General features: G+C 45.6%; 1 protein-coding gene across 2 annotated transcripts; it reads left to right on the top strand.

Annotated features, from left to right (window-relative positions):
- The first annotated feature begins 8,532 nt into the window (after positions 1-8,532).
- MRPS27 (mitochondrial ribosomal protein S27) lies at positions 8,533-26,990 on the top strand. 2 transcript variants are annotated; one of them, XM_068106591.2, is made up of 11 exons: positions 8,533-8,694; positions 8,935-9,006; positions 10,810-10,880; positions 11,061-11,119; positions 11,311-11,425; positions 11,538-11,616; positions 12,419-12,534; positions 13,108-13,210; positions 16,683-16,825; positions 22,667-22,852; positions 26,407-26,990. In XM_068106591.2, the coding sequence occupies exons 1-11, from the start codon at positions 8,541-8,543 to the stop codon at positions 26,629-26,631; spliced, it is 1,323 nt and encodes a 440-aa protein (XP_067962692.2). In that variant the 5' UTR covers positions 8,533-8,540; the 3' UTR covers positions 26,632-26,990. The 2 variants fall into 2 exon arrangements, with proteins under 2 accessions (XP_067962692.2, XP_067962693.2); XM_068106592.2 differs by lacking the exon at positions 10,810-10,880 and having other exon boundaries at positions 8,596-8,694.
- Positions 26,991-27,401: the final 411 nt, after the last annotated feature.

Genomic DNA, 27,401 nt, shown 5'->3' with positions numbered 1-27,401 from the left:
AATGGGGAAAGAAAGACCAAAGACCTGGGTGATTAAGCATAAGTTGAGGAATTTTCAAAAAAGATAATTGGGAATGGGGAAAGAAAGACCAAAGACCTGGGTGATTAAGTATAAGTTGAGGAATTTTCAAAAAAGAGAATTGGGAATGGGGAAAGAAAGACCAAAGACCTGGGTGATTAAGTATAAGTTGAGGAATTTTCAAAAAAGATAATTGGGAATGGGGAAAGAAAGACCAAAGACCTGGGTGATTAAGTATAAGTTGAGGAATTTTCAAAAAAGATAATTGGGAATGGGGAAAGAAAGACCAAAAACCAGGGTGATTAAGTATAAGTTGAGGAATTTTCAAAAAAGATAATTGGGAATGGGGAAAGAAAGACCAAAGACCTGGGTGATTAAGTATAAGTTGAGGAATTTTCAAAAAAGATAATTGGGAATGGGGAAAGAAAGACCAAAGACCAGGGTGATTAAGTATAAGTTGAGGAATTTTCAAAAAAGATAATTGGGAATGGGGAAAGAAAGACCAAAGACCAGGGTGATTAAGTATAAGTTGAGGAATTTTCAAAAAAGATAATTGGGAATGGGGAAAGAAAGACCAAAGACCTGGGTGATTAAGTATAAGTTGAAGAATTTTCAAAAAAGAGAATTGGGAATGGGGAAAGAAAGACCAAAGACCAGGGTGATTAAGTATAAGTTGAGGAATTTGAGGAGGAAGGAGAAAATGCTGTTTTGATGACAGCTGTTTCAATGGCTGTTCTCCGGTTTCTGCATTGCCTCCTGGCTTTTTTCCTCCAGCATTAACCATCAGCATATGTGCCTGGTGGGGGTTCTGTTGATTGACATAATTTCCTTTCGTCCTGCATTGGCTCCATTGCCTTATTCTTGGATAGCTCAAATTATGGGTGTACACTCGCCTCCGAGCTGTTTAGCGTGGGTTCGAATCTCGACCAAGCTATAAATGCTCACCGTGGTGTTTCACATGCAGGGTGGTGGACCAACGTATGCGCTGTCCATTGGTCGGACGTTAACTTGGAGAACCTGTCTAGCAGTACTGGTCATTGGTTGATGTTAAAGATCCCATAGCATCTTTCATGAAGAGTAGGCGATGGGATATCACCAGAAAGCTGACAAAATTATAAATTCCTGCCAATTTAGTCGATTCTCAGACCTGGCCAGCTAGTTCAAGGAAGACTTGGGCCAAAAACATTTCCAGGGTGACAGGGCGGGGGGAAGGAGGGAGGTCTAAGGCAGTTACTCATCAATATTGCCAGTTGGCCATTATTTTCATAATGCCGATGAATATTAATCATTGGGTTGAAAGTCGTTGAAAAATATTGTTACAGTCGTGCGGTCTTCAACGACCGTCACGCCGCCCATCAGGTATGGGACAAAAAAGGTATCCACGTCCGCCGGGATAATTTGACGCGAATTGGCATCTTCAATAGCAATGACCTGGGCAGAAAGCTGGTAAGATGGCCGAGCGAAGCATGTCAGCGATCCGCAATGAGGCGCTCCAATGTGCCCATCTAACGTGATAATAATCCAATTCTCGAAGCACTATGGTTCGCGCTCATGATCACCACACATGTTCTCATAAAAATGGGGATTTATTATGGGGGCTGGGGTGGGGGGGGGGGGGAAGAAGAAGAACATGGTCACGCAGAGTGAATACATCAAACAGCACATCACGGAACTACAACGGCTTAACAAATACACCTTAACCATTCAATGAGGAAACACGGGATTGAGAAGGGAGATGCCGAGACGAAAGAAAAACCCGTGCTGTGCGAGTCCTAGTTGTGCACGTGCTCCAGCTCCCCCACAATTGGTGTCGGCTTGTCCCTCCCATTCCAATCAGCCATTGTATTGGGGCAGTGCGGGCCTACTGCACTACTGACTACTGTCACGGAACGTCAAAACAAACGGCCTGCCGGGGCCGCCCAAAAGTCGGGCGTGAGGGGCGTGTCCACTAATGGAACGCCTCTCGCTTCCCAGATCGAGGGCCACGTGGTCAGGAGAACCTCGTCCCTTCTGGTTGCCCTGCCGTCCCACCGGGAGCGCTGGCAGGGTGTACTTCAAACTAAGCTTAAGTGTCAAGTGTTAAGTTCCTCCTTGCCCTCGCAAGGGAAAGGCTAGGGTCAAGCTCTTCCAAATTTCCAAACACTAGGAATCGGACATCTCAAATTAATTAATTAATTTGTTAACACATCTCAGTCGCCCGCGACCTCTCTAGCGCGGGCGTCGAACCAGTTCATTCCCGGTGCGGCCGGGCCGAATATCGGCCCGGACGTGGCTGAAGCCATTGATTCCGCCGTAGCCCGCTAACGCGTAGGCTCGCGCGTCCCCGGTCCGCCTGGGCTCCGCGGGTGCCCTACCGTGCCCGGCACTGCTGATCTCTCTTGCTTCCGGGAGTAGGTGCCGGTGCCCGGGGACGGAGTTCGCTGTCTAAACATGGTAGCGCTAGGCCAATGGGACCGCCGGGACCCACGTGCACTCACAAGTTGTTCTGCGCGTGGGCGGCAGTATCAGACTGGGGCGCCCAAACGCTCCCCGGCTAAAGTTCATCCTGAAAGCGCCCACATTGTGCGGACAAACCAAGTCAAGGGCCACGTGGTCAGGAGAACCTCGTCCCTTCCGGTCACACTGTGCCTATCGGCCGGCCTCGAAGACCGAAATTGTGACGGTGTCACCCGAAAAAGAACATGGTCACGCAGAGTGAATACATCAAACAGCACATCACGGAACTACAACGGCTTAACAAATACACCTTAACCATTCAATGAGGAAACACGGGATTGAGAAGGGAGATGACGAGACGAAAGAAAAACCCGTGCTGTGCGAGTCCTAGTTGTGCACGTGCTCCAGCTCCCCCACAATTGGTGTCGGCTTGTCCCTCCCATTCCAATCAGCCATTGTATTGGGGCAGTGCGGGCCTACTGCACTTTTGTGCAGGCTTGCCCTCGCATCTTGCATGCTTCAAACAATCACGGGGAATTCAACCATGAACCACAAATAGCGTCATGTATGCTGCCTTGTGCCACTTATGCCATGTCAGGCACCTTGTGCCACTTATGCCATTTCAAACGCCTTGTGCCACACACCAACTGTGAACGTCTTTTCACTCGCATCATAAACTTATGCCACTCTCCTTGAACGTGGTGCTTTGAAGACTCACCAGGAGCCCATTTAATTGTCGGCGACGCATGCCCATTGGCTGACACAGCTAGACCGATTACGGTTTATACGCTTATTTTGACAGCCCAGGGTAAGCAGAGGTACACACGCTCGCCTCTAAGCGGTGTAGCCTGCGTTTTAATCTCGGCACAGGTATAAACTGTTATGCCGGATGTAATCGTGTTCTAATATACCTTGTAATACAATATATCACATATAGATATGATATAACATATCATATTTATATGTAACTAGGGCATGCCCGTACTATATATATATCTAAAATTATATCCCCCCCCTCTATTTACATGAAATGGTTTGGTCCAAAGCGAACGGCTTGCGAGTACGGTGACAATCCCCCCCTCTATTTACATGAAATGGTTTGGTCCAAAGCGAACGGCTTGCGAGTACGGTGTTTTTTATCGGACCCGTGGAATTATAGATAGTAGTTTTAATTAATTTTAAAACATAGTTTAACGCCAACATAGTTTGCCAACGTGAAATAAATGAATACGCTCTCAAATGTGCCGTCCGAGGCAGAGTCTGTTCGCCACGTTCGGCACACGTGATAACTCGCTGCTCTCTGATTGGTTGAATCGTTTTTTGGACATAGCTCGGTAACTACTTGTCCGATTAATATGAAACCTTGAAAAGGCACATCCTTGGGTCCCCAGCAATATACCTGGCAAGTTTAAAGTATATCGGACCCGTGGTTGTCGAGAAACAGCGGTCACAGACATACAAACATACAAACATACAAACATACACACAGAGATTACTGGAATTATAGATAGATGAATAATAAATTACAATACCTTGCAATACGTAATAGTCTTTCAGCGCAGACGAGTCTGGCATTTCACTCAGGCTGACTGGCACGGTCTTCAAGCAGCCATCAATCATCTGGACTGGTTTCCCATCTCTATCGTCTCTGACATCAACCAATCCTGGGAATTCTTCCAAAGTAAATTGCTCTCTCTCTCTCATGCACAGATTCATCCCATCTCGTCTTCAGTTGTCTTACCCTTCCTCCCGTCCATGGTACACGGAATCTTGTGGTGAGGCAGTTGCCCTGAAACAACTTGACTTCGCCTCATGAAAGGCAAACCCAACTGAAGGCAATCTCAGTTCCTTTCACAAAGCCCGTAACAAGTGTGTGTCTACTCTCAGGAGAGCCTGGAAACAATATCTCTACTCTCAAGACTGAACTTTCAAACCTGTCTCCCTCTTCCAAATCCTGGTGGCATCTGGTCAAATCTGTTTCTGGTGTTTGTCCCCCCTCCATCCCCTCCCTTACCTCAAATAGATCCACAGCTGACACCACACGTGACAAAGCTGAATGCCCCACCTCTGTGTTTGCCTCAAAATCATGTGGCCCAAACCCATCTCTCTCTGTACCCACCTTACCCAGTCGAACCCAACTGCTCCTGGACTCTGTGTCCTTCTCTCCTGACAAGGAGGAGAGGTTTCTGTCAAACCTCGACTCCGATTCTGCAACCGGACCAGAAGGCATCAGCCCAAGGGTCCTAAAATCCTGCTCTGCCACTCTTTCACACACTCTCTCTGTTCTCTTCTCCCTCTCCTTTGCTCAAGGTCATCTGCCATCTGCTTGGCAATCAGCAAACATTACCGCTTTACACAAAACAGGTGCAAAAACAGATCCTTGCAACTACAGACCAATCAGCCTGCTCCCAATTATCAGCAAAGTCATAGAATCCATCATCGCTTCTGATATTAAATCCTTCCTCTTCTCCAATGGCTTGATCTCGGATCATCAATTTGGATTCAGACCAGGTCATTCTACTCTGGACATGCTGCTTTTGTTGTCTCAACAATGGATGGAGGTCCTCAATGCCAAACAGGAAATCCGAGCCGTCTCCTTTGACATATCTCGTGCCTTCGATACCTTCTGGCACCCCGCTCTGCTCACCAAACTCTCCTCTTTGGTATCCATGGAAACCTCCACGCATGGCTTGCGGACTTCCTCTCCTGTCATAGTCAATGTGTGGCTCTAAATTGAATTCTCTCATCTCCCCTTCCTGTCCAGGCTGGAGTTCCTCGATGCAATGTTCTGGCCCTGTGCTTTTTCTGGTCTTCATTAATGATCTCTCCGATTCTCTGGAAAATCCTCTCTGTCTCTTTGCTGATGACTCCACTCTCTGCCACTCCATATCTCAACCCTCAGATTGGCAGTCTGCAGCCTCTTCACTCTCTGCAGACCTGGACAAAATCACAGTCTGGTCAAACAAGTGGAACATGTCTTTCAATCCTGACAAATCTCACACTCTCACTACGTCTCTCCAAAAATGTTCTCACTATGTCTATGTTTATCGTCTGTAAAACCCTCCCATCTACTTCCTCAACAATCCTCTCCAAGAAGTTCTGTCACTCAAGCTTTTGGGTCTCACTATCTGCCGTGATCTTTCCTGGGAAAACCACATTTCCAAGCTGGCCTCCAAAGCCAGTTGACTGGGCATCCTCCGTCGTGCGAAGTCCTTCCTTAGCACTACTGAGCTCCTCACCACTTACAAGGCTTTCATCCGAAGCTCAATGGAATACTGCTCTCCTCTCTGGGCTGTTGCTCCTGCCTCACGTCTAGCTCGGCTTCACGCTGTTGAAACCAAAGCTTTCAGAATCATTGGAATCTCCTGCGATGAAGCTAACTCCGAGGGCCTTTCACTCACTCACCGCAGGCAGGTTGATGGTTTTTCTGTCTTCTACCGACTCCTCTCCGGCCTTGCTCCCCCTGCTCTGTCTGTGCTCTGTCTCCCATATATTCCTGCAGGACACACAAGATCTGCCTGCAACCCTCTTCTGGGGAAACTGCCAAAATCAAGACTCTCTGCTCACCTTCACTCTTTCATCCCTCCATTCTTCTGCCTCTGGAACAAACTCCCACACTCTCTTCAATCACACTCCTTCCTCTAGGTCTTCAAAACAGCTATTCACCACCATCTCTTATCTTCCCCCATCCAAAACCTTCATTTTTATACCCCATTAATACACCCAAATCCACCTTTTTCAAATTCCGTTTTCTTTCCTGAAACTCCTTGTACTGTCCATTTGTTTATCCCATGTTCCCCGCCCCAGCCCTCTCCCTTCCACAGATCTCCCAACGTCCCTGTTCTCTACTGTTGTTGTGCTTCCCTCTCCCTCCCCCTCTTGTCTCCCGCTACCTTTATTATATGTTCTATGTGTTCGCTCTTATACGAGCCTTGACTTAGTATGCAAAAAACAAACAAACTCTTCTTCCAGTCTATGCTGTTCTTCATCTTCATCATCCTCCTCTCCCTCATTCTTCTGCTCTTCCTTGTCTTTCTGTCCATCAATATCCGCATTTTCAACTCTTTTCTCTGTGCCTGAGTCACCGTCTCTGAACCGGTCTTGCCCCTCTTTCAGGGGAAGACCGTCAATCTTTCCTTTTGCCACACTCTTTCTTCGTCACCTTGGACCCAGCTCTTTGTCACGGTTTGGTCCCCCGTCTCGTTGCACTAGACGTGTGTGTGCGTGCGTGTGGGCGTGTGTGTGTGTGTGTGTGTGTATGTGTGTGTCGTTGGTTATTATCTCCAAATGCATGTTTCAGAAGGTGGAATGGAGCCCTCCCAAGTCTCAATGTATCCACCGTGTGTGTGTGTGTGTGTGTGTGTGTGTGTGTGTGTGTGCTTGTATGAGTGTGTGTGTGTGTGTGTGTGTGTGTGTGTGTGTGTGTGTGTGTCGTTGGTTATTATCTCCAAATGCATGTTTCAGAAGGTGGAATGGAGCCCTCCCAAGTCTCAATGTATCCACTGTGTGTGTGTGTGTGTGTGTGTGTGTGTGTGTGTGTGTGTGTGTGTGTGTGTGTGTGTGTGTATGAGTGTGTGTGTGTGTGTGTGTGTCATTGGTTATTATCTCCAAATGCATGTTTCAGAAGGTGGAATGGAGCCCTCCCAAGTCTCAATGTAGCCACCGTGTGTGTGTGTGTGTGTGTGTGTATGTGTGTATGTGTATGAGTGCGTGCATGTATATGCGTGTGTGTGTGTGTGTGTGTGTGTGTGTGTGTGTGTGTGTGTGTGTGTGTGTGTGTGATGTGTGATGTGTATGCATGCGAGTTGTTTTTGCCTGCTATCCCCATTCCACTCGGGTCCGCCAAATGTCAGGCCCCCTTTCACTTGGGTCACCCAAATGTCATGCCCCCCTTCCACTCGGGTCTGTCACATATCAGGCCCCCTTCCGCTCGGGTCTGTCACATATCAGGCCCCCTTCCGCTCGGGTCTGTCACATATCAGGCCCCCTTCCGCTCGGGTCCGCCAAATCTCAGGCCCCCTTCCACTCGGGTCCAACAAATCTCAGACCCCCTTTCCACTCGGGTCACCCAAATCTCAGGTCCCCCTTCTATTCGGGTCCGCCAAATCTGAGGCCCTCTCTTCCACTCGGGTCACCCAAATCTCAGAGCCCCCTTCTATTCGGGTCCGCCAAATCTCAAGCCCCCTTCTATTCGGGTCCGCCAAATCTCAAGCCCCCTGAGATTTGGGTTTAAAATTTTCAAATTTGGGTTCAAACCCGTTCACTCCGGTCACCAAATCTCAGGCCCCCTCCCTGTGCGAAAGGTAATGTTAAATGATCCCGACCCTATTCCTTAGTGGGTGTAGGGAAGTGTTTTCGGCCCAAAGAAAAAAAAAACAGACGGAGCAACGCCGGGTCTACCTCTGTTCACGCCATAAAAGCAACCTCCATGAACCAATTCAAGTCAGCACTGGAGCAGCGCTCGACCAACCATCCATTGAAATACAATCCTCATCATCAAGAGTCCAGTGGAGAACCAGGGTTAAATATGCATCGCTTCACGTCTCGTCATCCAGTAAGATCCAGTAAGGAAGAGAAAGATCCGTCCAGCCGTGAGACCCATGAATGTATCATACCGTATTCTGTATCCTGCATGACGATGTAGGATGTATGTGAGGCCAGTTTCCAAGGATGGTCAATACCTCGATTGCTCAGCAGGGGTGCGTTTTGTTAGCAAGCAGCTTGTTATCGCTTTCCAATCCAGCCGTTCCGTATCGACCACTTGCAAGCCGCTCGGCAAGAGTCCCAAATGTGCTTGTTCACAGAACACACCTCAGGTATTTTTGTTTTTTTTTGTTTAAAAAAAAAATCTATTTCTTTTTTATGTTATCTTTAACTAATATGGTATGTATTTTTCCTTAATATGTTTCATTATAATTAAATAAGATGTTATATGTTAAGTTGGCGATAAAGCGCTGTATAAACGCTGGTTCGCTGTTTGGATGTACCCAACGGAATTTTCGGCCAAGCGGCATCACTTTGATTAAATACAAAGAGATAACCTTGAAAGGACCAAGGGAAGGTAAAGGAGTTACTGTATTGGTGTTATGACCACGCGTTGGCTTTGTTTCAGAATTCAGACCCAACCCAACCCAAGGGTGCAGGGCGGGGATCACGTGATTGGCAAAATGGCGGCGACCTTTGTATTGAGTGTCGCTCTTCGCCGGCCATGCCGCGCGGCTACCTGGCTCAAGCAGCTAAGTAAGATGGCTGGTTTACGTTGATTGATTAGCTCTATAATCTATAGGAGCATCATAGCGTTGACAGTCAATCTTTTTGTTGATTTGCACGCTATGTACACAAACCCATTGCATTAAGCAGCGTCACTTGTGTACCGAACCTGGTCGTAATGGGACAATATTTAGACGGACTCGGTGATGATATGGATGTCTTGGCTTGGTTGGAGGACGTGCATGTAAACGTGCTCCGACTTGTGTGCAGACCGGACTCTCCTCTCGGACAGTTATGCAGACACCTCGTGGGAGTCGCGCAGGACTGAAGCCTTCAGCCTTGGTAAGTGTCCAGATGGTCATTGGTGGACCGGTTTTGGTACTTGTGCTCGTGTAGTAATCTCGAAACACCGCACTCTGCTTGTGGTATCAACCTGATGAACATTACCTGTACCAATAAGATCATTACGTATGTAAAACCTTCACCTGGCGTTGGCTTGAGATCTTAGGGTATTGAGTTCGAGCCCCTGTCATGTCGTTGCATTAACACCAGGTGGGTTGTCTCGGTCTGTCATCCTTCCGAGGTTGGCAGAATGAGTGCCAGGTTACGCGAAACTGCTGTGCTCCCAGCAATGATGCAACCAGCAGCTACACTACGCACACGAAACACCAACAAGTCATTAAAACGATGACGAGCGTTCACATGACATGTAAGGCTTTGTTTAATTGGATGTAACTTCTTCTTCTTCTTCACTGTGAGCCTGGGATGTGATCACACCAAGGTTGTGCGTTGGGACGTGTGCACACCATGATCCCATGTTCAGGCCTTTGTTACGGATACCATCCTTTTTTTTCTTTTCTTGTTTTCCAAAGAACGCTGTCCAGAGGAAGTCTCGGAGGTAGACAAAATTTTTTGTCAGAGACATCATGCACCCTTGTTCCATCCATGGATCCTTGTTCCATGTCAGAGACATCATGGACACCCAAGGGTACCCATCATGGGTACCCTTGTTCCAAAACATTAGTTCATATCAAAAGTTTTATTCATGAGCCTTTGACTCAAAAAATGGTCATTTTTGTGTGTATCGTGGAAAGATGGATGCATTGAAGCTAATAAAAGAGACCATGCCAGTCAAGAGGCCTTCGGTCAGCTTGGGCAATCATGGGAAGTATCAACAGAACTGTTTGAGGAGATGCAGTGGTTTACCTGCTAGATGTATGTACCTTGCAGTCGTACTTTTCAGGTCAATCAACTGCGAGAGCAACTCTTCTGTACTAAACGAGGAGAGGTGGAATTGAGTCAACTGTTGACACGTGAAGACTGTCTCTCCATGCATGTCGTCAGAGTCAATCACCAAGCGGAAATTTGGAAGCGCTGCCTTCGGTGTCGGCCTTCTGTACCCAGAGGGCTGTGGATGGACAACAGAAGACGGCAATCTGACCATTGAGTGGATGTGTGTGCCTCCGTCACCAAATGCTGGGTTGGAGCTGATGTAGAGCAAGTGTACACGTTCTTCCAAACTGCACATGTCTTGCCAATGGACTGGATCGCATGGACATGTGTAAACTCCAGACGTGTTCAAACCAGGATATAGTAGAGGAGGAATCAGCCGTTCAAGCTGAACTAGAAGAATCCGATGACGATGAATGGAACGACGAGTAAGGTCAATGGACGGACATCCAATGTACATGGCTGTTGCCAATAACAACTCGACTGTGAACTCTGCGAACACCTGTAATTATTTATTTCCTCAGTGCTCAAAATTGTGGTTGGTTCATTGATTTGTCAAATGTTATTTTTGTCAGTGAAAACGTCTTCGAGATGTAATCCTTACGGAATTAGAAATCATACATACGGAGCAACTGGGTCATTCAAGCAGTAGTTATACACGATTATTTCAATCATTTACCCTTCAAATACCTGTACTGCGTAGACAAACGCTTTTCAGCATCACATTTATAGATTTTTATAAATAATTGGTGACACAAAAAAACACAGAAAATTTTAAAAAAACATGATGAGAATTTGCCACCTCGGGTGGTACCAAAATGTGAGATTTGGGGTCCTGGCCCACAGACTAGCCATAACTCTGCAGCTGTACCTTCATGTTGTTATCCCGTCCTTCCCCCATCCTTCATTCTCAAGATGAGCTCGCACAATCAATGGACACGGCCTATGAAAAGAAATACCCAGTGAGCTCCTTGACAATCGATCGGGTAGGAGATTCCAACAATTACCCTTTCATTCTTTAAAAGTACACTTCCGGCTATGACAGTAAATGGGATGCTTCCCAACTTCATATGACCACAAGTGTTGTGTATATTGAAGTTTTGTTAAATTTTGATGCAAGTTTTAGAAAAAGAGGTTTAAAATTCTTTTTTGCATTTTTCTGGCAGTTCATTAACAACATATCTTCCCGTGCTGATATAGAACCCGCAGAATATTATCTTTACAAGTAAGTGGATGTTTTTTTTTTGTTTTTTTTCCTTTCTTTCTTTCTTGAATACAACTTAATTGCTAAGTGTCCATCTAATTTTTGCTTTGTTTGTTCCTATAATATGATGCTGGGGTCAGGGGCTCATGGCGTGCTTTTGAAGGAGTCGAGGATTTGCTGCTTTTTGATGGTCAACAAATGTTTTTCTACAGATTTCGGCACAGCCCTAACTCTTGCTTCCTCCGAGAATGGACCATTCACAACTGGGTGCGAAAATGCATGAAATATGACTCTGTGGACAAGACATTGTATACACTGCGCAACAAGGTAAGAGGTTAACAAACGGTTCCTGCAAAACGAGTCGGTTTTCTCACAGATTACATCTTTTTCCCAAAGGCAATGAATAACACTGATTGGGCTTTTTAATCCCTTCCCAAAGGTACAATATGGGATATTTCCTGATCCATTTGCCTTCAACTTGCTTCTTGATCACTTTTTACGACAAAAGGATTACCGAGGTGTGACTTTGGCACATTGTATATCAAAGGGGCAGTTGCAAAGAGCCTGTGTTGCTGTGGCGTGTGGGGCCCGGCTGTGTTGCTGTTGCGTGTGGGGTTTGGCTGTGTTGCTGCGGCGTGTGGGACCTGATTGTGTTGCGGTGGCGTGTGGGGCCCGGCTGTGTTGCTGTTGCGTGTGGGGTTTGGCTGGGTTGCTGCGGCGTGTGGGACCTGATTGTGTTGCGGTGGCGTGTGGGGCCCGGCTGTGTTGCTGTTGCGTGTGGGGTTTGGCTGGGTTGCTGCGGCGTGTGGGACTTGATTGTGTTGCGGTGGCGTGTGGGGCCCGGCTGTGTTGCTGTTGCGTGTGGGACCTGATTGTGTTGCGGTGGCGTGTGGGGCCCGGCTGTGTTGCTGTGGCGTGTGGGGCCCGGCTGTGTTGCTGTGGCGTATGGGGCCCGGCTGTGTTGCTGTTGCGTGTGGGGTTTGGCTGTGTTGCTGCGGCGTGTGGGGCCCGGCTGTGTTGCTGTTGCGTGTGTGGCCCGGCTGTGTTGCGGTGGCGTGTGGGGCCCGGCTGTGTTGCGGTGGCGTGTGGGGCCCGGCTGTGTTGCTGTGGCGTGTGGAGCCCGGCTGTGTTGCTGTGGCGTGTGGGGCCCGGCTGTGTTGCAGTGGCGTGTGGGGCCCGGCTGTATTGCTGTTGTGTGTGGGGCCCGGCTGTGTTGCTGTTGCGTGTGGGGCCCGGCTGTGTTGCTGTGGCGTGTGGGACCTGATTGTGTTGCGGTGGCATGCTGAATGCTAATAAAAGGATATCTTTGTTGATGATCAGCAGCTACAGCGGTGGCAGTGGAAGCTGCCTTACAGGAATCCTTGGATGAGCCTTTGACTCAGCTGCTGGCTCTAGACGCCCTGCATAACTTCCTACATACCAACCCCATCCTGCAGGTAAGGCAACTTACTTTTGAAATAAGAGAATAACCTTGCAGAAACACGAGACAAATTGAAGACTGACATCACATTGGACATCATGCTCATTATTGGGCTTTCATTTCTCATCCTTTTGGTGCATGAAGAGTCAGTCTGACCTCACCGCTGTGTATGTGAAAGTTAAAGGACATATTGATGTCAAAGTAATGATCAACTTGGAGCAAAAATGTGTACTCTAAAATATTGTTGACTCCATGGCGCTATGCTCACTAATCATCCAAGAAATTTCATTGTAAACTTCCTGCTGTGTTTCCATGTTGATCCCTCTTCCGCTTGATTTAAACAATTCATGCTCGTTCAAATCTACCTTTGTTGGGAAGACAGTAACAGTTATAAATACATTGTTTTTATTATGGGAACACATTGGCATTTTATTTTGCTAATGGGCAAGCATATTATTTTCCATGAAGGTGTTTCCCATTTCCCATACAACAGTTTTAATGATTCTGCACCTTGCTCTCTTACCTACTGTCACTCCCCATGGGATTGTTCTTCTGTTTTAGCATCACATGCCGACGTTTGTTTTGCCAGTGGGAGGAAGAGAAGAATGTGGCCGTTGGTCTTCTCTTGGCTGGTCGGACTCTGCACAATACTGTTGGCCGCAGTTCGATGCTCATGTCTTATGCTTTATTTGGTACGTAGACGATCTTGTCTTTTTTCTAATTGTTGTTGTGCTTTGGTCGATTCCTTTTGTGAATTGGAAACGAGATACAGGAGCCCAAGCTCCTAATAGAGTGAGGTGCACTCTGTCACTGTTTAAAAATCCGTTTTATTTGGATAAAGACCCTGACAAGTATCTGGCATCGGGGACACCTGGAATAACTCAGGTCTTCCATGGCAGAATATTTTATTCATATTGGAATACATTACAGTATAATCTCATAACAAACAAACTTTCCATGTATTGGTCATTATATGAAAAAAATCATTAAACTGGACACCACCCACACCCATCCCCAAATCTCCCCCACTCAACCTGAATCTTCCCACCCATCCCCCAAATCTCTCCCACTCACCCTGAATCTCCCCACCCATCCCCCAAATCTCTCCCACTCACCCTGAATCTCCCCACTCATCCCCCAAATCTCTCCCACTCACCCTGAATCTCCCCACCCATCCCACAAATCTCCCCACTCACCCTGAATCTCCCCACCTATCCCCTAAATCTCTCCCACTCACCCTCAATCTCCCCACCCATCCCCAAATCTCCCCCACTCACCCTGAATCTCCCCACCCATCCCACAAATCTCCCCCACTCACCCTGAATCTCCCCACCCATCCCCAAATCTCCCCCCCCCCCCATCCCCAAATCTCCCCCCCCCCCATCCCCAAATCTCCCCCCCCCATCCCCAAATCTCCCCCACTCACCCTGAATCTCCCCACCCATCCCACAAATCTCCCCCACTCACCCTGAATCTCCCCACCCATCCCCAAATCTCCCCCCCCCCATCCCCAAATCTCCCCCCCCCCATCCCCAAATCTCCCCCCCCATCCCCAAATCTCCCCCCCCCCCATCACCAAATCTCCCCCACTCACCCTAAATCTCCCCACCCATCCCCAAATCTCCCCCACTCACCCTGAATCTCCCCACCCATCCCCAAATCTCCCCCACTCACCGTGAATCTCCCCACCCATCCCCCAAATCTCCTCCACCCATCCCCCAAATCTCCTCCACCCATCCCCAAATCTCCTCCACCCATCCCCAAAATCTCCCCCACCCATTCCCGAACCTCCCCCGCCCTTTCCCAAATCTCCCACACCCATCCCCAAAATCTCCCCCACCCATCCCGCAAATCTCCTCCACCCATCCACCAAATCTCCTCCACCCATCCCCAAATCTCCTCCACCCATCCCCAAATCTCCTTCACCCATCCCCAAATCTCCTTCACCCATCCACCAAATCTCCTCCACTCATCCCCAAATTTCCACTACCCCATACACTAACCTCCTCCATCCATCCCTGAATCTCTTCCACTCATTCACGAATCTCTCCAACCAATCCCCAACCCATCCCCAAAACTTACATATCTCCGAATCTCATCTTCCTCCAGATTTTTTTTTTTAAAGAGTGCCAACTAGCGTTTAGGAGCATGAGTGCGATGTACCACCATATGATTTCCTCTGATACAAAAAAAAACAAAAAACATTCTGCCAGTGCTTCCTGTTTGACTGTAACTGCACTTAACAACCTGGCCATAATAGAGGGTTTTTACTTCATTTCTTCCCATTGCATTGACTCAATGGATTTTGAGTTTCAAAAAATCTCCATTGTAAATGTGTTTCTCAAAATATCCACCGAAAGTGCTCTTTGCTATACAACGGAAATCCATCCCTTATAATGGGGTATGAGCTATTACGCAAGATAACCAATCATGTGCAAGAAATTTTGAAGAATATGTCGTGGCATGTTAGACACCCTTACATTTTCAAATTAAAGTACTGAGCTCCATTTCTCTAATTGATATGCCTGCAGCTCATTGTTTATCTGTTGATCACGTTTAAAGTTTATTATCTTCATGTAGCATGAACTTGAGTTTTGGTAAAATGCTCTATTTTCTGGCACCATTGCTGGTCTTTAAAGATTTTGTCTTGGGAACAACAACACTCAAAATTGAGACACAAAAAAAAACATGTTTCGCATTTATATAGCATCACGTTCTTGCAAATACCTTTGCAGATTGTGTTACGGATTCGTCACTTCCGTTGTTGTGGTTTTCATCCACTGTAAACATTTTTGATTCCATGTATTATTATTGTTGTTTGAGGGAAATTGAAATTATTATTTTCAAAAGGTAAAAAGTTAATGTTTTAAATGAAACCGGAACCGGACGAAGAAGAAAAGGAAGAGGAAAAAAGAAGGCGGAGCGAGTGGAGTCGGACAAGAAGCATAGTTGTTTTGCGGTCTGGAGCGAACATTGGCGAGCAAGAGTCATGAGTGAACTTTGGGCTTCCCGGGGAAGGGATTCCTGCGACAGAGTTGTTATCGCTGTGACAGATTCACCTGCGTGTCAGGTTTTTGCGGTGGATTCCGAAGAGAATCATCGTTGCGCCGTCACGCCTCGAGAACGGGCCGTCGGCCATTTTGACTCTTGCGCATCGCACAAGGTTTTTCTTTGCTTTGCTTCAGCCGTTTCTCTGGTGTGTGTGTGTGCAATGCGGATTTTGAAGGTAAATCTGAGGTTCGCCGACTGAGCCGTGAAACGTCCATACCCGAGGGTGTGATTTCCCAGTCGACTGGAGGGCGCCTTTGGATTTCCCAGTCGCCTTGAGGGCGCCATTGTGCAGCTTTGGCCGCGTGACTGTGACTGTCATCCGAACGGGATTCTGATCTAGATTGGACATCGTTCTGACGATCGCTGGAGCGGATCGACTTTGGCTTGACACCGGGATCGACTTTGGCTTGAAACCGGAATCAACTTGGGTTTGAAGCCGGGAAAGAGACATTGGGAATGTTCTTCTTTCACTCGCTTGGAGCACAGTGAGTTATATATTATGAAACTGATGGTACCATCATAGGATATATATATATATATATAGATTGTACTTTTGATTACTATTATTGTTGTACTGTTGTTCTTGTGTGATCTTAATACAATATTTGTTTGTTGGTAACAATTGGTGTGGCTTCACCATTGATCTTTGACATACAGAATAACACATTTTTCTGCCGTGACTCCTCTCGGGGCTCGGAGGTACACCGTGACCAGGGGGTTGGGGAGGAGGAGCAACAATTGTGTCTACTTTCACAAAAACCGTGCTGAAATTACGGAGGTGCAGACAAGTCTAAAATGTTGTGGAATTCTTGATTAACAAAATTCCTAAGAAGTTGGCCTGAGTGTTACTTCTGGTAACTGGTGTTCAAATTCGGATTTAAAACTCTTTGAATCATCAATAAGAACCTCAATATAGTTGAAAAATCATATCGTCATACTTATGGTGAGTGAGTGAAACTGGGCTTGTGTAGAATTCAACTCCGGCAGTTGGTGAATTTAAGCCACACAGGCGATTAAACGTTCACACAAAGATGATGATCCTTGCACCTGTGAAATCTACAATAATGGCTGATTTTTGCCTTTTCCATTCTTTTCGACTTGGGTGCATTGCAGGCAAGGTAGAGCGTGTGCACGGCCTCCGTGCAGTTTATACAAGAGCACCTCTTCTTTGGACTCAAGGTTATTTGGAACGGGGGCTGGCAGTCATGGAAGAAGTCGCTGCTTCTCTTGGAATGGCTCATCTTACCAAAGATTCGGTAAAGTCTACTTTTATGAGAGTTGCTTCCTTTTAGAGGTGGAGTAATGTCATGGTAGTTACTAAGTCAATGCTTACTATTGATTTCTATTACAAATACAGGGATCAAAATTCCTAATATTGATTGCTGTTGGTGTCTTGCCCCCCTGTTCATTGTTGCCTTTGACACATTGATAAGATCCACGTCAGCAATTGCTGTGTCTTTAAATTCATTTGCTTTCTTGTGTTATTTCTCGTTACCACTGTCCCTGTTTCTGCTGTTATGACTTTTCCAGGGAGATCATTCCATGCATTAACTACTCTCTGAGTGAAAGACCCCTGCCTTACTACCGTCTCAACTCTCCTCTTCTTTACTCTCAGGCTATGATCCCGGTCCGACCATGTCTATTTTAAAACCCTTCTGCACATATTTTGTCCATATACCCTTCATTATCTCAAACACCTCTATTATATACCCTCATAACCATCTCCTTTCTAATGTATAAAGCCTTGTGCATCAGTCGATCCTCATAGCTGAGTCTAGCTCGGCCCAGAATAAATCGCGTATAGCCCTGTGCTGAACCATCTCTGGCCTGGATCTTCTAGGTCCTTCCTCAGATGTGAACAAAACTGTATACAGTTCTATCGTGCCTTCAGAAAGTATTCACAACCATCGACTTTTTCTCATATTTTGTTGTGTTAGTCTGAATTTAAAATGGATTAAAATGAGATTTTTTGGCACTGATCTACACATAGTACCCAAAATGTCAGTGGATTTTTATTTATTTTTTTTGGAATTTTTACAAATTTATTGAAAATGAAAGATAGAAATATCTAATTTATGAAAGTATTCAACCCCCTGAGTCAATACTTTTTGTAGAAGTGCCTTTGGCAGAGATTACATCTTTGTTCTTGGGTATATCTGTATCAGCTTTGCACATCTGGATTTGGGGACTTTCTCCCATTCTTTCTTGCAGATTTGATTAAGCTCTGTCAAGTTGGATGGGGAGTGTTGGTGAACAGCAATCTTCAAGTCTTTCCAAAGATCCTCAATGGGATTTGGGTCTGGGCTTTGGCTGGGCCATTCAAGGATTTCATGTTCTTGTTTTGACGTCAATCTCGTGTTGCTTGGGCTGTATACCTTGGATCATTGTCCTGTTCAAGTGTAAATATTCACCACATTCTAAGGACGTTTGCACTCTGAAGCAGGTTCCCCTCAAGGATTTACCTGTATTTGGCTCCATTCATTGTTCCCTCTATCCTTACAAGACTTCCAGTCCCTGCTGCTGAAAAGCATCCCCATAGTATGATGCTGCCACCACCATGCTTCATGCTAGGGATGGTGTTAGATGGGTGATGAGCTGTGCTTGTTTTCTGCCAGACAGTGCTTTGCATTCAGGCCAAAGAGTTTAGTTTTTGTCTCATCAGACCACCGAATAATTTGCGTCATGCTCTGAGTCTTTCACTTGCCTTTTTGTAATCTCCAAGCATGCTGCCATTTGCCTTTTTCTCGGGAGTAGCTTCTGTCTGTCCACTCTCCCAAAAAGCCTAGATTTTTGAAGTGCTGCAGAGACTGTTGTCCTTCTGGCAGGTTCTCCCATTTCAGCCAAGGAATTCGGTAGTTTTGTCAGAGTGGTCATTGGGTTCTTGGCCACCTCCCTGACCAAGGACCTTCTTGCCCGGTTGCTCCGTTTGATTGGATGGCCAGCTCTAGGAAGAGTCCAGGCAGTTCCATATTCTTTCCCTTTCCCAATGATGGCATTCACTGTATTCTTGGGGACTTTCAACACATTAGAAATTGTTTTATATCCTTCCCCAGATCAATGCCTTCTCACAATTCTATCTTTGAGTTCTTCGGATTGTTCCTTGGACTTCATGGTGGAGTTTCTGCTGTGACATGCACTGTCAACTGAGGGACCTTGTATAGAAAGGTGTGTCTTTCTAAATCATATCCAGTCGATTTAATTGGCCGGAGGTGGACTCCAATCAAGTTGTAGAGACATCGCAAGGACGACCGATGCCGACGCGGGATGACCAATCGCGACTCAACAGGACAGTAAAGAATACTCGTAAAATTCTTGGGTGCGATCTGCCTTCCATCGAGAACCGAGTACCTAGTCGATTACCGAAAAGAGCGAAAGCTCTCGTCCGAGACGAGTTCCACCCAGCATACGGCATTTTTGAACTTCTCCGCTCAGGTAAACGTTATTCCATCAAGTCCAACTGTAATTTCTTGTACAACAGATATTACCCAATGACAATCAGCACCCTAAATGAATCTGTCTTTCTGTACGAGTATCGAAAGAGTGGTTATGGATATTTTAAACCTCGGCACTTGTTTTATCACAAAATGTTGTTCTCAGGCTCTCTGCACTCAAGATAAATCTATTTCTCATTGTCATTTTGAAGCATGCACTGTTGTGTACTTCTCATTGTATGCGCATCGTGTAAATATGATATACTAGATGACCCATGACCCGTTGGGTCAATATCAGTTTGAATAGATATGAGAATAGAACTAAAGCGAACGCTGGACATCATCAGGGAGATTATTTGGGCCAGCAAGCCATAAGGCTCACCTCTCCAGCGTTCTAAATCACTTACCTGTGACACGTGATTTCGGCCCTTATCTCCGATGACGTTTTTTTTTTTTTTTTTAAGAAAAAACACGCGACCCCGTGGACTACCACGAGTTTGTTGTCAGAGGACACTTCTGATGATGATGTTCTTTGTCGACGATCCTCCATTTACATAAACTCGCACGTTCTCTTTCCTCTTCCCTCGACTGAGCGCCACATACAGCTGACCATGCTGGAAGACCGGTTTCTCCAGGTAGACCAGCACATTCTCCATAGTTTGCCCTTGCGCCTTATGGATCGTCATTGCGAAGCAGGATTGTATGGGGAACTGGCAGCGCTGCAAAGGGATATCCTCAGCTTCCGACAGATTTAGTCGGATCCGAGGGAGCATTACAGTTTCGCCTTCAAACGTTGAACTTATGATCCTCGCAACTATAATATTTCGAAGCATGTCCTCAACAATCATGCGCGTCCTATTGCAAAGTTTCGGAGGGTCCAAGTTCCGCATCAAAATGATAGGGGATCCTTTTTTGAGCTCGAGGTTGTGCGGCGGCAATCCCGAGACTTCAACGGAATCTAGGAATTCCATTGGGGAGTGCGTCGCATCAGTACCCTCAGTCACACTGTTGAACACAGCATACTCCTTGCTAGCACCAGGGAACCTTGTGATGCATCTTGAATTGATGTTTCGCATCATATCGTTGAGGGGCACTAATATAGACCTTGCTGAAAAAACCTCCATCGGATTGGCGAATGATGGATATATGGTATCGATGCACTCATCGAGCCCACTCGCTGTCAGCAGTATATCCTCTGGCAAATCTATCTCATCATCCGCATTTTTCTCGATTCTATCCTCGCCGATGTCGAGCAAAAATCTTGAAAACTGCCCACTTCCGTCGGTCAGTCGCATATTAGTTCTCAAGTGAAACATTCCAAAGCTCTGCCATAAGTAGGACTTCTTTATGCACGCATTCTCAACGTCAGCATCACACCCTCTTTTCACCACGGGCAGAAGTTGACGGAAATCACCACAGCATATCGTCAAGATCCCTCCAAAAGGCTCGTCTTTGTCACATACATCACGCAACGTGCGATCCACAGCCTCGAAACTCTCTCTCCTGATCATAGGACACTCATCCCACACGATGAGTTTTGTACTTCGAAAGAGGTCTGCGATAGTGGAATTTTTATCGATGTTGCATACGCCATCTTCCCTCGGTGTCAGAGGGATTTGGAACCTTGAGTGCGCTGTTCTTCCACCAGGCATGAGGGTAGCAACTATGCCAGATGAGGCCACCGCAAGGGCAACTTCTCCACTCGCTCTCACTTTAGAGAGAATCAGGTTAATAAGAAACGTCTTCCCTGTGCCTCCAGGCGCGTCAATGAAAATCATTGATGACTGATTCATGCCGGATGTTGCTATTCGCGTCCATAGACGTGAGGTGTGATTCGTTGTCCGTGTCCGTAGCGCCGTCGGAGGGTTGATACGACATTCTTCCTGCAAATAGTATTGTGTTTGTGCTATCGTTTTGCCGATCATCAAATGACAAATAAATTACATTGTGAAAATGAAAGATTTCAAATAAACCTATTTAAAGTGTATGCGCATATAAATAATAATAAAAATCGAAGAAATATCTCTCGGTAATTTCCTGAAACATATTTTACTTCCGGGTAATAATGTGGGATGAAATAACGAAGATATATACTGTATGCCTGTTATTTTAGGTAGTGTATTTTCGTATATCAACGTGGCGCGATTTTTAAAATATATCTCTGCAATTTCCCGTGTGTGCGTGAATGTTCTCAATTATTTCTTTTACCGAGTCTAAAACCATCGATAAAAATGAAATCATATGGCGAGTTAGATTGAACATAAAGGCGTGAGAGAGACTCAATGGCCTTGAAGATACAAGCCTTTCAGAATTCATTTCGTTCTATAAACGGAAACTTTCATCGGATTTTCTTCCCGTTTTTTTTCAACCGAGTCTAAAACTATGTTAGCGACTGTGAAAAATGAAATGATATATCGAATTTGATTTGAAATAAAACAGAGAGAGAGCAAGACACCACGGGCCTACAAAACAGGGCTCAAAGCTATGCGAGTTAATAAAATGGTGGATATTACTACTCTCTCAAAGGGGTTAGCCACGCCCCCGGACCGATCGAATGTTACACACAAACATGCAAGATTTCAATTTTATAATTATATATAGATATATATATATATATATGTGTGTGTGTGTGTGTGTACATAATAAATTCATTATTATCCACTGCCATTGCCTCATCAACCCAATCAGAAACTGCTCCATGGAACTGAACGATTTGTTAGACAAGACCTCCCTTTGATAAACCCATGCTGACTGCCTTTCATTTATATTTATTTTGAATGGTTCCTCATCTAGTCCCTAATTAATGTCTCCAACACCTTCCCCACAACTGAAGTCAAAGTGCATTGCGCCCCAATTCTTCTCTGGATCCTTTATTAAATAACGGTTACATTTGCGACTCTCCAATTCTGTTGTTTTATGCCTAATAGATGCCTTCTGCTTTTCCTAATATTCCTTATCCATGACAACCACCCCGGCCTCTTTCTGCCTCTGGTTTTACACCTCATTGGAATGTACATAATCTTCCGTCTACACATTTGCCACTTGAAGGTTTCCCATTTCTCTGATGCTCATTGTCCTCTTGTTAGCCTCTCCCAATCTACATCATTCAGCTGTCCCCTCATACCCTCAAAGTTTGCCTTCCTGCAATCTAGTAGTATTGCTCTTCTATCCTGAACTCCAACTCTTAACAGAATCCTTACACACACTGTTTTGGTCACTTGATCCTAAATGCTCCCCTCCCTCCACCATATTGGGAGGGTTACTTAAAAACAGGTCAAACACTGCACTGCCCCTCATGGGCCCATCTACAAACTGGGTTAAAAAGCAATCCTGGACTAGATCTAGGAAATCCTCATCTGCTTTGCCTTTGCTTTGTTTCTGGACCCAATCTATCCCTGGCAAGTTAAAACCCCCCATAATCAATATTCTACCGTCACACATGCCCTTCTGAAATCTTCATGTACTCCTCTTTCCTCATTCATGCTAGGAGCCCCATAAAAGCATCTTACCAGTACAGTATCTTACTGTTTTTACAATTTTTAATCTCTATCCATACAGAATCCTCCACATTAATTCCCTCCTTAATGTCACATGTCACCCCTTTCTCGACTCAATACTGTCTTTTACCCAGATTGTTCTCCGTGGGGATGATCATTGTCATCCTAGGTGGCATTCATGGAGCAGGTATTGTGTGACTTGCGCCAAGCTGAGGTTCGTGCGGCTGACAAGGACGACTGCAAAGCGGAAGATGCTGGTGATGGGGAGAAGGATCCAATGGCTGTGAGCAGGTCTTTTCAACTTGAGCTGGATGAGCCACAAACTACAATTGCGAACCTACAGGAAAAGTTTGAGGTGGGTTTTCAATTACATCAATTTTTTCCTCCTTTCATGCAGTTGAGGTCTTTGATTGAAGTTATTTTTTGGTGATGGTGGTGCAGATGGTTCAACTCACTTGTCTAATTGCCTATCCCATCTGTTATTAATTGGTTCCATATGTGGGATATTGAGGTTTAAGACCATGTGCTTGGTTGAAGCTAAGCCTTCCAACTTACTATGAAATTGGCAATCTAATAGCAGATTACATACCAGATGGCCCGTCCCAGATGACTGTGCTTTGATACCCCTCTGCCCCCAGAAATTCCAGATGGTCATGGCTGCCCTGTAACGGAGCACATCACACGTCACACTTTATATTGGGTATCATCCAGTCATCCACCCACTATCTGTGCTTCCAAATGCTAATACATGTTCTTTATGACAGACCGTTTGAAATTCTTGCAACCGAAAAAGTCACATTTCTGAAGCTGATATAAAACTAGAACATCTTAGTTCGATAAGTGTCAAACCCCCTGAGTTAATACTTGGTGTAAGCACATTGACAGCAATTACAGCTGTGAGGCTGGTGGGTTAGGTCTCTACCAACTTTGCACACCTTGTTTGGGCAATATTTGCCCATTCTTCTGTGCAAAACTGTTCAAGATCAGGCAAGTTGCACGCAGAGCATTGATGGACAGCAATCTTCGGCATGCCACAGATTATTGATTGGATTTAGGTCGAGGCTCTGACTAGGCCACTCAAGGACATTTATCTTTTTGTTCCCGAGCCACTCCGATGTAGTTTTGGCTGTGTGCTCTGGGTCGGTGTCATGCTGAAAGGTGAACTTTCATTCCAATTTCAGCTTTCCTGTATCCATCTTCCCTTCTATCCTGACAAGTTCCCCAGTCCCTGCTGATGAGAAACATCCCCAGAACATGATGACGCCCCCACCATGCTTCACTTTAGGGATGGTGTTCTTTGGGTGATGTGCTGTGTTGGGTTTGTGCCAAACGTAACGTTTTGCGTTTCGGCCAAAAAAGATCCATTTTGGTTTCACAGACCACAAAACATTTTGCCACAAGGCTTCAGAATCTCCAAAGCCAATGCCTTTTCTTACCAGGATCCAGATAGACAAGATGGGATCAACGTGGATGACGGTGGTTTTGGTTTTTCCCCACGGATAGTCAACACTGGATGTGTTGATGGAAGACGAGACCTTTTGTGGAGGCTAATTGCAGTCCTTGTCAGTGAACCTGGCAAATTAACTTGTCATGATCAAATCAGTTCAACAAAAAAATTGAAATGACATACTAAAATACCCCCCCCCCCGGGGGGGGGGGGATTTTCCCACCAATGGGGTTGCGTGATGAAGTATTACAATATTAATACGAATAATATCCAGTTTTCCCAAGGGGGTTTTCCTCCTTGAACAAATGGCGTGTTAACATGTACAAACAATTTATCATGCCGTTTTAATGGGAGCACCAGCAGTAAACATAGGGGCAATACCCTTGGTAGAATAAACAGTATACTGCACTGACTAAAGGTATTTTAAACGAATTTCAATGCTTGCCAGAAGACAGGACAGCATGTATAATCATAAGACTTTAAACAAACAAAATACCTATTTTGGGGGGCAACCCCCCCTCCACCCCATGTACCTCCTCCGACACCAATTTTTCCAATGCCTTGAACAAACATTGGTACATCACGGATGATGGTTGTGGTGAAGCTTCATCAAAAGTGTGTAGGTTCTGAGAAAAAAAGCAAATACCTATTTTGGGGGGCAAGCCCCCCCCCCCCAAAAACCACCATCGCTCCCGCTTTTTTTTTTTTTTAATGCCAGGAACAAACTTTGGTACAACATGGGTGATTAAGGTTGTGGTCAAGTTTCATCAGAAATGCTTGTGTAGTTTGAGAAGAAAGCAAATACCTATTTTGGGGGGCGACTCCTCCCCCCCCAGACCCACAAAGGGGCAGATTTTTTTAATGCCGTGAAAACATTTGTACATCACGGGTCGTGAAGGTTGTGAAGTTTCATCGAAATAGTGTGTAGTTTCAGAGGAAAAAGCAAATTCCTAATTTGGGAGGGGGGTGAGGGTCAAACCTAGATCCATTTTGACCCCTGGTAGATCCTGCTTTTTTTTTTTCTTCTTTTTTCTTTTTCATGCCGTGAACCAACTTTAGTCACAACACAACAAATATAATTTGTGCCCAATTTGGTCGCAATGCCATCAGCGGTTTCGGACAAGAAGTTTCAAGTGTTTAGGACGATGCGCATCACACAAGCTCCCCTGAATTTCGTTCCAAGTGAGCTAAAAACGTGATTATCTTTTGAAACAGTCGCTCCTGCTGTTTAACACTAAACTGAAAGGGAGGAAATCCAGGGTGTGTTTAGTTGTTAAGCAGCAAGCTCATGCTCGCAAAGCCAGCCGTTCCTTATCAACGGTTTTGAATGGAGTGCTTGCTCGAATGCATAAGCAGCTTGGTGAGTGCTCCACCAGAAACTTGGTAAGGCTAGCATCACACCAAAGTAGTTCTATCCCGTTCTAAAAAAAATACTAGAACGGGCTGTGATCACGGTAGAATGCGTAGTTTGGCGTAAAATACGATGCTAGTTCGTTCATAAGCAGTCCTCAATACGTCTATCTCGTTCTTAGCCAGTCTGCAGTCCGTTTGTATCCAGTTCAGATCGAGTAAAAGTGCGTCCGTAGCCGTTCTCAACCCGTTCTTAACCAGTTCAACCTCGTTCTACCTCGTTCACAATACGTCCAAGCCAGTTCTAACTAATTCTTAACCCGACCAACTCGTTCGCACTACGTCCTCATCTCGTCCCTAGTGCGTGTGTACTCGCATCCTGGCCCGACTGCTATGAATACCGAGCGCGTTGTAGCCAGTCCTCATTCAAATTCAGGGCTCCGAGCTGTACACATCTACAATACCATCTCCGATCATCATGCCTCCAAAGAGAAGTCGATTCAGAAAGACAGGGTGAGCGAAATCAAGCACAAATAGCCCTGCTGAAGGCCATGCAGATCCCCCTGAGACTATTGAGGCAGTTTGAGGTTATAGGTGTGTGTGTGTGTGTGTGTGTGTCTAATTGGAGAACGGGATGGACGGGATAAAATTTTGAGCAGGCTCAAAGTTCTAGAGCACCCTCCCCGTCCGAGCCCATCCAAGAAGTTCGTAAAAAGACTGTAAATAGTTGCTACTACGTCCACTACGTTCATACACAGTTGGAGCCCGTTCGACAACATTTTCACGAACGTATTGAGAACTAGTTTGGTGTGATGGGGGTATAAATAAACACCACCCCCGATGTTATTGAGGCCCAACTGTAGATCGACTGTAATCTATATATCGCAGAAGAATAACCCTTCCTGCTGCCCTCATAAGGGTGTATGAGTAATTAATAGACTGTTGGGAGAGCGTTGAGGGAGTGGGGGGCAGCAGTTGAGGGAAGTCAGTACATTTGATCTTAAACTCAAGTATTACTGACCTTTGTAAACAGTTGGACCCATGAGAATGTACAGTACAAATGTTGGATTATGATTTGTAACATTGAATGTCTCATCTAATTTGTCTTTCAGTCATTGAAATCTGCGCTGGATAAAGCAAGCCACATCTCAGATGAATCGATGATAACAGCAGTGACTGCTTTGGTACAAGAAAAGCTGCCAGAATTGGAGGGTGAGGATTTGAAGGCCTTTGAAGAGCGTGTCCATAAATGGGAAGTACAGCGTGAAGAGCTTCTGCATGCTGAAGATGAAACCAAAGAGCAGGCGAAGAAAGAATTGCAGTCGAGCGAACGATGAGCACATTCAACAGGACAGATTGCCTCTAGCTCTACGAATGGCAAGTTTCGGACCCATTGTGCATCGTCCACACATTCCTCTGGCCGCGAACACAGCAAAAACTGCACGCTTTTGCCAAAAGGGCTTCTCTGCCGAAAGGTTCGGCCTTGTGAACCCACAAGATCAGAGGAAGCAGCCAGAGGGAAGAGTATTACCCTCTATGTAACGCATTAACTGTCTAACTGTGGTTCTTTGTACACGGCTTACATTTTGTTTCCTCTGCAGTCTTGTGCACATTTAAAATGTTGTGAAGGTTCTTCTTTTGGTTTCAATATGAAAATAAACAATTGGCAAATAAAAATAAATTGCTTACTATCTAACGGTGCTGGGTACATCTGTGCTTGGATAAATCTGTAACACCTTGCACAGCAACAATGAAAAACAAATTGTTACAAGGTTTGCACTTCAATAATTTATTGGAATCGTACATAGGTTGCTTGAGCAATGGAGTATGTTATTGCACATGCTACACAATTACAGCACTGGGAACATATGGATTTGGCTCTTTTCCATCCAAAACCATCCCTCAATTTTCAAACATGTTCCAGGGCACAAGATCTGTGATCCCAAACTGTTTCGTCTCCATTTTATCATCAGTAACGGTAGAAGACCGCTGGGTGGGCAGCCGACCATCCAACACCAGGCCTGACTCTGCAGAAAACATAGGTGCCAGATAGAAATATAGGTGTATAATATATTTGGTCCACCTCATATTGTGCATCCTGTCCACC

Source organism: Myxine glutinosa, chromosome 2 (genome assembly GCF_964187855.1).
Source record: "Myxine glutinosa chromosome 2, kmMyxGlut1.1, whole genome shotgun sequence".
In the NCBI taxonomy this organism is placed as follows: Eukaryota; Metazoa; Chordata; class Myxini; order Myxiniformes; family Myxinidae; genus Myxine; species Myxine glutinosa.
Note: the sequence above shows the minus strand (reverse complement) of the source record. Positions and strands in the feature narration are given on the sequence as shown.